At 31.8% G+C, this 13,522-nt stretch overlaps 1 protein-coding gene across 1 annotated transcript; it reads right to left on the bottom strand.

Annotated features, from left to right (window-relative positions):
- Positions 1 to 398: 398 nt before the first annotated feature.
- Positions 399 to 2,228, bottom strand: LOC132046483 (GATA transcription factor 5-like). Its single transcript, XM_059437122.1, has 3 exons — positions 2,065 to 2,228; positions 1,594 to 1,965; positions 399 to 1,482 (listed from the first exon to the last, which is right to left on the bottom strand). The coding sequence occupies exons 1-3, from the start codon at positions 2,167 to 2,169 to the stop codon at positions 808 to 810; spliced, it is 1,152 nt and encodes a 383-aa protein (XP_059293105.1). The 5' UTR covers positions 2,170 to 2,228; the 3' UTR covers positions 399 to 807.
- Positions 2,229 to 13,522: the final 11,294 nt, after the last annotated feature.

Raw genomic sequence — 13,522 nt, forward strand, 5'->3', positions numbered from 1 at the left:
GAGGTTCCTAAAAAGTAAGATACATATTTATCGGTCACATCGAAATTTTGGTATGGATTTTAACCATGTGTCTTTGAATTGTCTAACCAAATAGTGTGGACCACCTCAACAATATGCGATTGCCACCCAAAATATCACTAATCTCTTTGATTTCATTTTTCCGTTTGTTTATAACGAAACAAATTGTAAACTAAAGAAAAGAACAAAACGAAATAGTGAAAAACTTAGAAATATAAGATTCTCTAGTACCGGTAGTGCAAAATCAATTGGTTAGGATTAGGCGAATGCTTATGGCTCAAGCCATGAATATTTCGGAATTGGGATGATGTCCAGTGCTAACCCTAAAAGGCTCACATAATCCTCACTCTTCAACGGCCTGCTTACTAAAAGTTGAAACGTTCCAAATGCACTTGTCATCTTGCTTTTTCCCTCCTATTTTTTGCACAATAATACAAATACCAATAACAAAGAATAAAAACATGACTATGCAATAAGAAGACTTTTTTTTTTTTTTTTTCTGAAAAAAGCGTTTCTTTTCCTTCTTTTTTTCTGGGAATTTTATCAGGGAAAGTACATCAAAGACTTCTCATCCGTTACACTAAACTTCGAAACCTACCTCACCAAATCATGGGTCCATGTTAGGAATGTACAATCTAAACCGGGTCTAACTCTCTTACTAAGCCTGCTCTGTTTTTTTACCTTCTACTACCTTCACTCCGGTTCTCTTTTTTCTTTTTTCCTAACTAAAATTAAAATTCCCTACACTGCAAGCACCTCTATTTTTTTTTTAAAATGATTAAAGCATCTTCAAAAACTCTGAACCGGGTGAGCTAAACCGCTTTCTTCTGATTCCTTCTTTCTCCGCATCTCCAAAACTTTCCTGTGATTGTTCGAATGCAACTCACTGGAAAACGTCGGGCTGCATGCGGGTCGGTATTCGGGTAACAGCCGACCCGATTTGTAGCGGACCCCACAAGCGTTACAAAGAGTTTTTGCACCCATTGGACCGGCTCTCCACTGTGGGGTTTTCTGAACCCCACAATGACTGCACCGCCGTGGTTGCTGTGGCCCATTTCCACCCTGAACAGCCTGTTTTTTCTTTGGTTTTTTTGCAAGCGGCTTGCCTGGTGACTCGGCAGTATGAACCGGAGTTGGGTAAAGGACCCAAGGTGTAGTAGGAGATGAAGACATAGTTGTGGTGGATGAAGATGAAGATAAAGATGAAGAAGAAGATGACTCGGTTAATGAACCTGAACCGGATGGCCAAACTCGAATGCTTGTCCTTCCACGCTTGGTTCTGGCTTTGGTTTGAACCGGTGTTGCAAAACAGGATGACTTCTCTTGAACCGGACTTTCTCCATGGCTTGACTGGTTCTCAACTGGTTTAACCGGTAATTTTCCGGCTGGATAAGCATGTGAGTATCCAGTAAACGAGTCTTCAACAAAATGAGACAACCATTCAAGGCTATCCAAGTCATCCGCCTGTAGAAAAAAAAATTTAAAAAAACCGTTTTTTTTTCTTCAGTTTAAGAACTACTTTAAAAAAAAAACGTTTCTTTTCATAAAAAACCAAACTTTATAGCAAAAACTTACCGGAACAGTGAGTTCACTAACAGGAAGAGAAGCAAAATCTTCTTTAATAGGAACGGAAATGGTGACTATGTCCTTTTCAACCTCAACTTCTTTACCCTCTGTTTTTTCCAGAGGCAAAACAGAAATTGAAACAGGGAATGGTTTGTGAACGGAGTTATCTTCTTCTCCCTGTTGATTTTCTTCTTCCTGTACTTGGTCTCCTTCACCTTCAACAAAGCCATTAAAGTCAAGAAGGTCGTCAACAAAGAAGTCTTCGCTTTGACCGTTACCGGTGGTCAACAAGTCATCCCCATAGGCCTGGTTTTGGGTCATTTTCAACGGTGTCTCAGGCATAAAACTGCTTTTCAACGCTCCCTCCACACAGTCCATTCCCTGTTTTTCAACAACATTAAGAAAAACCGTTAATTGACAACACAAAAAGAGAAAAAGATTAAAACTTTGGGGGTTTAAAAGAAGAAGAAATTAAAGTACCTGGATAGAAAGAGAGGAGGAAGAAGGTGGATGAGGAGATAGGGAAGAAATGGGAAAAGGGTTGAAAGGAGAGAAAAAAGAGTGGTGTTGTGTTTGGTTAAGCATTGAATGAGAGACAGATGGGGGTAAAGAAAACACACAAATATTATTGCTTTCTTCCTTAAAACTTACTCCTAAATTTTTTTTTTTTTTTTCTTCCTTCAAAAACACCCCCCTTTTGTCTTTTTATTTTCTCTGTTCTTTGTACTTTTCTATGGGGGTTTTCATTTGAATAGTAATGAGTATTTATAAATGATCTTTTGACTGGCAAAGATTTACTTAATAGATTGACTTTATTTTTGTAATATTACACAGATTACATTCTAACAAGTAACAACTGAATTATTCCAATTCCCAGAATATTCTAATGTAAATTGGTGCTACTACAAGATTTACACTTTTTGTTGGTGGGAAATTCAAAATTAAAAATAATTTGCTTTTTTATTTCTCACTTGAAGTACTCAAGTTTATGGAAATGACAAAAGCGACCGAACACCAAGAGAAAGTTTTCTTCCTATCTCATTTAAGTCCAAATTCAAAATCATATCTCGTAACGTTTTCTCTTTTTTTATCAAAATGGGTCTTACGATGTTAAAATACTCTTTACTTCACACGAAAAAAGATTCAGTTTTACTAAACGTCGTAATTAACAATATCATAAACCCTTATTATTTCTAAAATGGCTAAATGAATGAAGCGTTATGGAGCCAAAGACCTAAGAAGGCCATGAAAGAAACGAAACTGCCAAAGAAATTGTCACTTATTTTCTTTTAGGGGGTGAAACTTTTCTTCTTTTGGAAGATTGGTCCCATCTCTTTTGACTAATTACGTATGCTTATCTTAGCTACCGCTTTATTCGGCGCTCTTGATGGCAATTTACCATTCAATTTGCTTTCCCGCTCTTTGCACTTTTCTAATTTCCTACCGAAAATCTCATATATTTGTTTCCATCATATGTGGAAATTGCTCAATAATTACCTTCCCATCTTCTTGCAACTTAGCAAAATCACTATAGATTCACTATACATAAATATATGATTTCAAACTAAAATCAGTTAAACTGGTTATTACCACAATCTAGCGTGCTTTTTGATCTTTTCGTTTTGCTGAAAATTTTCAAAAAAGGTCGTGGCTATTTTATGATTAATTAATACTCCTTTTGTCCACCATACAATAACTATTTGGAGAGTCAAAAGAGCTTTTCTTTGATTACGATATTTCCATATGCTTTTTAAATACTACTTATATATTATTAATAATTGTGCTTACTGATTTATAATGCTTTTTATATAGATTCTAAATTTGAATTTTGTTTCAGAAAACTTGAAGGTTCTAGTACTATGTCCGAATTCAAAACGAAAATTAGATAGTGGACTCTCGTGCACCAAATTGTCTCATATAAAGTGGGAGGGAGTAGTAATTGTTAATTAATGCCTGTTGAGACGTAAAATTAGATCGTAATTTTAGTATTTCTTTATCTTGCAATTTTACAAGAAAAAGCCATTCTAATGGACAACTTTGAGTTGGAGAGGAGGAAGATGAGTGAAATCACTTCGCATGCGCATGTATTGCCCGTGAAGGATGGTTGTGATCTGCACGTAAAGTATACCACTGACCTAATCAGCGACTTTGGGTGGCTCGTGTAATGCAAGAATTCACTTGATGATGTTCATTGCATAATGGGAAATTAAAGTTACAATAAATCCAAATAATGTGACCTACATTGAATATTGTGGATTTCCTTTTTTCTTTTTCTTTTTCTTTCCTTTTTATTTTTATTTTTTATATTAGGTGCTAAGCGAACTTTTATATTCAGTCATGTGCAATAATCGTGGTAAATCATCACCATGGCGATCTATAGATGATGCAATTCTCGATTGAACATCAATTTCTTTGCACCTGATATAGCATGTTTTTCGAACTTATTAAAAAGATATTTCACTTAATTCCTTACCATTTTGCGTTTGTGAAAGAACCTCATTCATGGCATGCGTTTTTTAAAAAAAAAAGAGAGCCGATTATGGCATGCGTTTTTTAAAGGTCAATAATGACCTTCAAATATGATGGATTATAAGAAGTATTTTCCTCAATGATTAAATTTTATGTAGTTGCATACTATAGAAATCAAAGTTTCATACCTCTCTTTTTTTCTTTATTTTTTTTTTTTGTTTTATTTTTTCAAAACCTCAAGCTTCATTGGATTTTATGTGGAATTTAAATTTTTTAAATATGTCCTGATCCATTTTATTTATATGTATTATAACTAGTACTGTTACAATTTCCTTTAACTATTCAATTATGCATAAAGCTTTAAAATTAAAATATGAGTGTTTTTTAAATGTTAGTGAGTCCTAATGAGAATCTAAGCAGCAAATACCACCAAAGTAAAAAAGAAAAAGGATGATCAGGAAACACCGAAAACGAAGTAGGCGTTTGGACATAGAAACCAAAAACTTTTTCACTTTTTTTGAAATTTTAGAGTTGGAGTTGAAGTTATGTTTGGCGGTAGTTTTTGCAAATTGTATTTTTTTTGTTGAAATATACTTATTTTGGTTGTGAAAAAAGTGAAAAATTTGAGTTTTTCTTGTTTTTCAAATTCCAAATACAACTTGAAGTTGTATTTGGAATTTTCATGGCCAAACGCTAATATTTGAAAAAAGTGGAAAAAAAATCCGGAAAAAAGTGAATAATTCTTATGCCAAACGGGTCCGAAAAGTATAATTTGCTTCTCATTGTTTATCTAAAACCTTAATATAGAAGGGGAAAAAAAATACATTTTGTTGGATAGAGTGAAGGCCAGGACGCCCTTTCATATATATTTCATTTGGTTCTGAACCACAGTCCACAGCTATGATATATCATATTTGTCTCATATAGAAATATTGTTGTAGTATGATTTGATCTTGTGCTATTGGAGTATTGGTTATATTATTATAAACAGTCTAATGATTTGATCTTGTGCTATTGGAGTATTAGTTATATTATTATAAACAGTCTAACTCTATGTGCTCCTTTTTATGAAAGTAGCTCACTTAATAAATATTAGTGTACATTACTTTAATTTGGGCTTTTTCTACAAATGCCTTTTTATTTCTCAATCTCATTCTCTTTACATTCCTTCCATCATTATAAGACCAGATGCGAGCACATTCGAAGTCTCGTAGCAAAAAGAACAGTAAAAATCACTAAAATTGAAGGACAAATAATATTTTTATTTAGTTCAATTTAGTTCCACTTCTTATTTAGAAAGAGCACTGCTGATATTATATAGCATGACTATGGCAAGGTATAATAAAATGGAAACTAATTTTATGTCTCGTATAGTATACAGTGTAGGGAGTAATATAATTAAGGAAAACATACGGACAATTATTGTTTATTTAGTATAGTATAGTTTAGAGTGATAATAAAGAATGATGAGAATGTAGTGCATGTAATGATAAGGAAGATGGCATAATCCCTTGGAAGCAAAGAGTGCTAAAAGTAGATGAAAGCAGAGCAATTTGATTCCGACCCGCATTTGTCTCCTTCTTCACCAACTCGAATTATTCCTTTGCGTCTGTCACCTCTCATCTATTTTAGAGACTCTATATATAGGACTAATAACAACTAAGGAGGAGGGCATTTTAGTACCTGCATGGATAGTTCTGTTCTTTTGGGATAATACATAAAAAGTTCTACTATTAAATTTGACTCGAGTTGCAACTTGCATACCTGAACTATGATGTTGTTTATAGAGACTGAGATAAGAAGTTTAATCCGATAATATAAATATAACATAATTTAGGTGTGAAAATTACAAATCGAACAAGTTTCGAGAATTTTTTTAATGTATTATCCCTTAGCTCAGTTACTTTGTTTTCACTCTTGTACTCTATCCCTTTCTGATTTTCTTTCTTTCTTTTTCTTTTTAAAGTTTGAAATGTGTTTAAAATTTTCCAATTTTTCTTAGGGTTATGGGTGGCCCTATTATTGATATTAGACAATCATTTTATCTTTCTTTTTATGATTGTACGAACAAAAACATATAGTACTAATACTTGAAAGCAAGAAAAATCTTCCATAAAGACCAATTTCTGAATTGTCCCCAAAAATACTAGAAATTCCTAACTCATAAATTAAACTCCTAACTCCCCCTCTGCGCCAATGTTGGCACTTATCACAGCGAGCGGGGAAAGAAATTGCTACATTTAATCGGATTAAAACTAAAGTTTTAGAGATATTAATCCTCCTCATTTAAAGTCATCAATATTTTATAAGAAAGATATGTTAGATATTTGTAATATATAGAGGTCTTAAACTGAACAGATACATCTGTTTGTGAAAGGATATGACTATTCTGAAAATTAAAGTCATTTTTCAAATTTTATAAATATAAGGACACTCTTGAAGTAGCATAAAAAAAATCTATGATATTAAGACAATTTGTTGAATCCTGAAGAAAATTGCTTATAATCCCTAAAAAATATATGCGCGGTATCTCTTTAAGTACAGTGCTATCACGTTAAAGCCTTTTCTTTTTCAATTTTTGTCTTCCTATTTTTAGAACAAGGCCAGATATACCAAATTTACACTGTACAACATTTAAACTGCCGGCTCAAGGTTGTTCATAGGCAGGCCGTTAACACGTGTAAGTTTATGATTGGATAAAAAAAATCTGCCAGTTGACTGCCATCAAAAATCGTTTCTACATTTTCGAGGTTAAGTTTTTATCATATGTAGACTTTGGAGTATAGTATCCTTGACTACTTCAAAATTTTGAACGAATTGAATAGAATAACCAAAGGAAAAAAAAAAGGTTATTGACATTATTGGCGCCCACTTTCATTATCCTCGGCGTTCCAAAATGCAGTCTCCTCGCAATGTGCAGCCTACCAAAATTCAGAATATCCATATCTGGATAAGCTGTTTTGTGCCATAATTACCTTATTGCCCATTACATGCACTTCAACTCTAGCTCCACGTTTTATAAATTCGAACTCAAAACTCATCTATATTGAATGGATTAAATTAAACTTGCAGTAATTTTACACACTATCAATGTAATTTAATCAATTATAATATAGTGCTATCATATTTTTTAAGTTAGTAAATTACCTTTACGATAGACAATTCCTTGCATAATTGAATCTTAAGTAGCCTAGTTAGTAGTGCAAAATTAACATTATCGTGCATAAAAGGTCAATTCATCTAAATCTAGCTTATTCTTAATTCATGAAGTGCCATGATTATACTATATAAATAAATAATTTCGGGTATTTCTATCTGCCCTCATCGCGGCCGGCTCTATGGCAAGGTGAGGCATATGCCTTAGGCCCCCAATTTTGGGCCCGCAAATTTTACCAAGAATAAATTATATGTTAGTAAATTTTTTTAAAGAAAAGTGATTATTTATTATTGAAAGTACAATGGTTTTCTTATAAATTTATATTATTTTATTCTTTTTAATTTTTTTTTTGTACTCTTTTTCTTCAAATATCTTATAAGTTAGAGTAATACTTTGTCAAAAATAAGATTCAATAGTCAAAAAGTGTTGAACAAAGTAAATTGCAACTTATTTTTTGTTTCTTTCTAGGTTTTCAAGCTAACAAGCATATTAAAGTGGGGTATACTAAGTATAACAACTTCTTGAATCAGATTCAATCGTTCTAACTCTATTATTTTTATCTAAAATTTGTCAACATATTACTTATAAAATCATGTTAAAAGTTCCTTAATAATTGCCTTAGTGGAAAGATGTTTTTCAACATTGCAATTGATAAAATCTGACCTAAAATCAACAATAAAAAAAAATGCGAAGAAATCAATTACAAAAAAAAATTATTAATTAATAATTTTTCATCTAAAAATAGTTAGAAATATAGATTTCAAATAATATAATATGTGAAGTTTGTTTAGGTTTTAGGCCTCTAATTAAAGTTTCGCTTTAGACCTCTAATTATATTGAGCCGCCCCTGGTCCTCAGGAGACTATAATTACACTTCTCAATTTATTTTCATGAAAAATTTAAGTTAGCAGTAGCTTTTCTTATATATCATTTGAAATTATGACAAGGTAAACTTTTATGAGCACAGAATATTTTTTGGCATAGTTTTGCAATGGGTAAATATCTATTCCTTTGAAAAGAAAGGTAACGTGCAGAGAGAAGAGAAGCAAGAGAGACAAACAGAAAAGGTACGGACTACGGAGTTCTGTGAGAAGGAAGGAGGTTTCCACTTTCCTAAGACGTCCTCATGTGTAGTACAACGTACCATTTTTGCTTCATTACATTACTTGGAAGTTGGAATCCCAACTTTGCTTATTTCCAATTGCTTTAATTGGTCCCACGACTCTTTCCAAGTTTAAACTGAAATTGAAATCTTTATGAAGTTTGCAAATTTGTACTTGTAGGAGATTATAAATTTGTTAGTATGTTTTAGAAGATTTGACAAAGTACTACTACTACTTCTCTTCTTCTTGAAGTTTCAACAATTGAACAGCAACTTCTCTAGTAGTACTATTAATTATATGTTCATTTTTCTTTCTTTTTCAAATTTGTGTTTTAAACAAACACATTGAAGCAACTTCTATAGTTCTCCTACGGGTTAGTCACTTAGTTTGGGCTAGTAATGTATCGAAAGTTATCTACTTTTAGAATGTATTGCTTTTAGTTTCAGCCAGTTTAATACCTAATTTAATGCATAAATGACTCAACCCATCTAAATTGACACTCATACATACTTGCAACTTGCAATAAGAAAAAGTTACTCATATGGTGAAATATTCTTTGCGAAAGTTACTCATATGGTGAAATGTTCTTTGCCAAACAAGGAACACATAATTAGTAACGGCGGTAAGAATGCCTAACAGTTTTATTTCAGGAACTAGAGGGAAAGCACATTGCTCAAAATTTGGACCACTACTTCCCATGCTTTGCCAAAAGTTTGTTGTGTATTATTGGAGTAGAATTCTTCAAATGCTGGCGCATGAAAAAGGTGAAATACTTTTTGCATCAATATTTTACCACTACAAAAGTGAAATACACTTCATATTCATATATAACAATTATTTTATTGTAAATTCAATCCACTAAAGAATAACGCTTCAATTTCAAATGTGTCGAGGTTGACAATATAAGTTATTGTCACCATTCCATTTTATTTGGGTGTTCAGTATAATTCAGGCTACTTTACATATAGGTATTTGCCTTCTAATGCATATTATGAACTCCCTATAACTGAAAATTGTTTACCTCATACTTATCCTTATATCGACATTTGACACGGGTTAATTTCACTGATGCTCACTAAACTTAGTCCTTCTAATATTAAAGTCACAAAATTTCATTTTGTAACAGTAATATCACCAAACTAACTATTTGTAATACCATATATAGTCATCAAACTGTACTTTTTGTAACAATAAAATCGCTAAACTATGTGTTAATTGTCCAAACATAAAAATCACCGGAATATCAAATTTCCGGCATCGAAAATGGCATGTCATATATAGCCACATCATCATATGGTACTGTACATGTACATGTCAAGTGAGAAATTTTTTATTCAGAAATTTACATTGGCATAACCTATATTTTAAATATAATTAATTAACAAAACATTAAAATTAAAACGGAAAGAATAAATAAAGAAGCAATTAGCCACCGATAAATTCCCACCTCCCTTACCCAAAAACCATACCATGATTATTTCTTTTTCATGCCAAAAAAGTAGCAGCGCTAGTCATAGTACTCTACAGCTTATTGATTTTGTCTCAACCACATTTTTAAGTTTTTATTTAATTTAATAAGCACAAAAGTTTAAAATCTCAACTAAATCCTATTCCACAAAAATATGAGTTAATTCCCTGGATGATCACTCAAGTTTGAAAAATTACCTCTAAATATCATTTGTTGTTTCTTTTAGGACAACAAAATCACTCAACCATTACGATTTTTCTTAAAATATACTAAACATCTTAAAAACCTCCTTCTCTCTCAGTTGATATGTCATTAAATCTCAATCCTTTAATAATAAACCTATTTAAAAACCTATTTAACTCATCAAAACCCATTTAACACTCATATGTTATACCCAATCAAATATGACCTGGTAAAAAAGCGGCAAAGGAATCAAACATACTTTCTATCAAGCCACGTTTTCAACTCTAAGATTTTGTTATCTTAATTTAAATTAAAATTAAGTAGTTTTATCATTCTATTCAAATTCAAATATATTTAAATATCACATTTTTTTCAACATGAAACGACACATTCTTTCCCATTAAAATGCAATTACACAGATAACACATAAATTACATGTATAAGTGAACTTTGAACTTTCAAAATATTCTAACTGAATCTTATATTTTAAGAAATAAAGTTTGTGTAAATTTATCCTTTAAATTTTGAGTTATTTATTTTTAAATATGTAGTGTATAATTTTTTGATATTTCCAAAAGAAAAAATTTAACTCGGAATACAAAGAAAAAACTTTACACTAACTTAATTTCTCTTTCACATCAATTTCAGTTTACTTCCTTCCTTTTCTACAATTATTACTTCATAAATATCTTTTCCACTTTATTTGTCATTTAATCTAAATTTCTCATTCAAGTTCATTTTCCACCACAATTTTTTGCCACCTGAGACCAAGATACTTTTATTATTGGTCGTCTTGTACCTTAATTACAATACCTTGTTCAGTTGTTATTCTTCATTTTTCAGTTTTCACTTATTTCTACTTGTTTAGCACTCTCCGACTAGTGGAATACGCCCAAGAAATTCTTGGTTTTAAGTTGACATGAGAATTCATCAAACAGTTTTGTTTCATAAAATATAATATTTAATTAAATGTTTGATACGCCCAAATTACACCTTTAATATTAGGAGTAAGAGGTTGTTGTCAAATATAGAACCCAACCAGGTTGGGGTCGAATCCCACAGAGAATACAGTGAAGAAATATACTTGTTGAGTGTAACGCTCGAATGTTAGTCTATATTTCAAAGGAGAGGGGAATATAATAGTAACTGATTTGATGTTTGTTCAGTAATGACTAAGGGGTGTTGTTATAAGATGTAAACTATTGGAAAAAGGGACTAAGGTTGCGGTTCCAATGGAAAGTAATGAAAGTGGGTATCAATTCAACCTCTTTAAATGTCTAGATGCGATTAACGATGATTACGTAATTTTATCAAAAGTCTTTCAACCAAATTGATAAATATCATTATTAAGCTTTCTCAAGCCTTAGAATGTGGAGAATGTAAACACCCATTATGCTACAAGTTAGCTATCCTATCTCTAGCTCAAGCTATTAGATGGGTTTAATGCCCCAAATCCTTGCTATCTAACTCTTTTCCTAACTTCCACTTTCTTTCTCAAGCAAAGCGAAAGTACTTAGGCACAAATAATGTTTGCAACCATTAAGAGAAATTAAAGCATGAAGAGTTAGAATGCATCATTAACATATAAATATAGTATAAATATGAAATCCAATCACATAACTAACACATTTGGTCCCACAACCTTAGCTAATGGGTTTAGCTACACATTTCCATTAAGTAAAAGACAAAGGTAAATAATGTAGTCATAATGCTTACAAAGTTTTTATGGAAGAAGACAACAAAATAAAGTGGAAGATTCCTCTTTAAAGCTCCAACAACTAATAATAAATGTTTCCTTCACAAAAAGACAACAAAAAGTGCAGAGAATGTCTTTTTCAGAATCCTAGGAGCGTATTTATATCCACCAAAAATGTGCATAAACTTTAGACAAAAATAACCACCGGACGCAACATGCGTCTCGCATGTTGTGTCGCATGACAAACATGCGAGACGCGAAGCATGCTCAGCAGCCGCATGTTATGCTCTTGACTTCAGGCTTCCCAGATTTCGAACAAGGTTTGCGTTAACACTGTTGCCTCGCAAGTTTAACATGCGAGTCGCATGTTGATCTCGCAAATTGCGCAACCTTTCATTCTCTATTCTTCAGTGGCCTGTCATGCTATGCGGTGGAATTGTGGATCCGCAGACATGACATGCGGCTCGCATGTTGTGCAAAGTGTGTCCTTGGCCTATTTTGCTTCATTTTGCTCCGTTATGCTTTCCGAATATCTTTTCCTACAAAATGACAAAAACATACTAAAAGTAAAACCAAAAGTGCTTGAAGAGTCACAAAAGCCTAAGGAATCAGTATCTAATGTGCCGTAATTTCACGGCTCATCAATGTTTTAAAAGTTAAAATTATACGAAAGTGATTTTTGTGTTATATGTGAAATTTCATTTTAATGTGGAAAGAATACGTTGTTTAATATGACAAAAAATATAATTAAAATAATTGAATTTGAACAGAAAGATAAAACTACTTAAATTTAAATTTAAATTAAAAAATAATATATTTGAATTGAGATAAAAGAATCTTAGGTTTGAAAAAGTGGCTAAATAAAAAGTATGGTTTAATACCTGTGCCGATTTTTAACCGGATCTTATTTGATTGGGTATAAAATATAAGTTTGGTTAAATAAGTTTGATGAGTTAAATAGGTATATTAGTAAAAAAATTGGTTTTAATGACATGGCATGCCAACTAGGAAAGAAGAAAGTTTTTGAGGTGTTAAGTATATTTTGCGAAGAATAGTAATAATTGAGTGACTTTGTTGTTCTAAAAAAAGTAAAAAATGACATTTAAAGGCAATTTTCAAAACTTGAGTGACCATCTAGGGAATTAACTCCAGAAATCTCCATCTAATAACCTCTTATCAGTCTTATGTGCCTTCACCTTTTCGGTGAGTCAATGCTGCGGTACCCAAAAAGAATGTGCTTTTGCTAAATTTACATTCCAATTTTTCAAGCTCAAATATTTTTGAAGGCTAATATTAATGTAGTGGTCTCCGTGTTTTAGGTATTAGAATCCCTTTTCATTTTAAAAAAAGTTTTAGGTATTAGAATCCCTTTTCATTTAAAAAAAAGAAAAAAGTCAAGTCAAAATGAAATGTTCATATAAACACTCTTCATGATGAAATCATTCTAACTATGACTTAATAATATACTCCTCTGTCCCATTTTAGCTATCATTTTTTAGCTCAAAAAATTTGTCTCAAAATAATTGTCATTTTTGAAATTCAGGATTAAAGTTGATAATTATTTTCAACTATATCTTTAATATTAAAAGAGGATGCAAAATATTTAAGAGGATAAATTAGTCTACCTTTATTTAAATATATAGGGATAACTTAGTAAACTATATCTTGCATTTTTTTTTTTAAATGAGCGTAAGAAAAGCTAAAACGACAGTTAAAATGGGACAGATGGAGTATAATTTTGAGTAATGAGTACCAATGCAGATTTGAATTTTGGACCTAGGCTTTCACTCATATTCAGCTCCAAGTAGTGTGATTAACGTGAAATTCCAAATTTCTGATCACGTGGAAATTATGGAGGACAC

This window comes from Lycium ferocissimum, chromosome 2 (genome assembly GCF_029784015.1).
Source record: "Lycium ferocissimum isolate CSIRO_LF1 chromosome 2, AGI_CSIRO_Lferr_CH_V1, whole genome shotgun sequence".
In the NCBI taxonomy this organism is placed as follows: domain Eukaryota; kingdom Viridiplantae; phylum Streptophyta; class Magnoliopsida; order Solanales; family Solanaceae; genus Lycium; species Lycium ferocissimum.

Coding starts and splice junctions, on each gene's coding strand:
- LOC132046483 (XM_059437122.1), bottom strand. CDS start 2,169: ATGCTTAACCAAACACAACACCACTCTTTTTTCTCTCCTTTCAACCCT. Junction 1,966..2,064: donor CCTCCTCTCTTTCTATCCAG/GTACTTTAATTT, acceptor GTTGAAAAACAG/GGAATGGACTGTGTGGAGGG. Junction 1,483..1,593: donor TTAGTGAACTCACTGTTCCG/GTAAGTTTTTGC, acceptor TTTTTTCTACAG/GCGGATGACTTGGATAGCCT.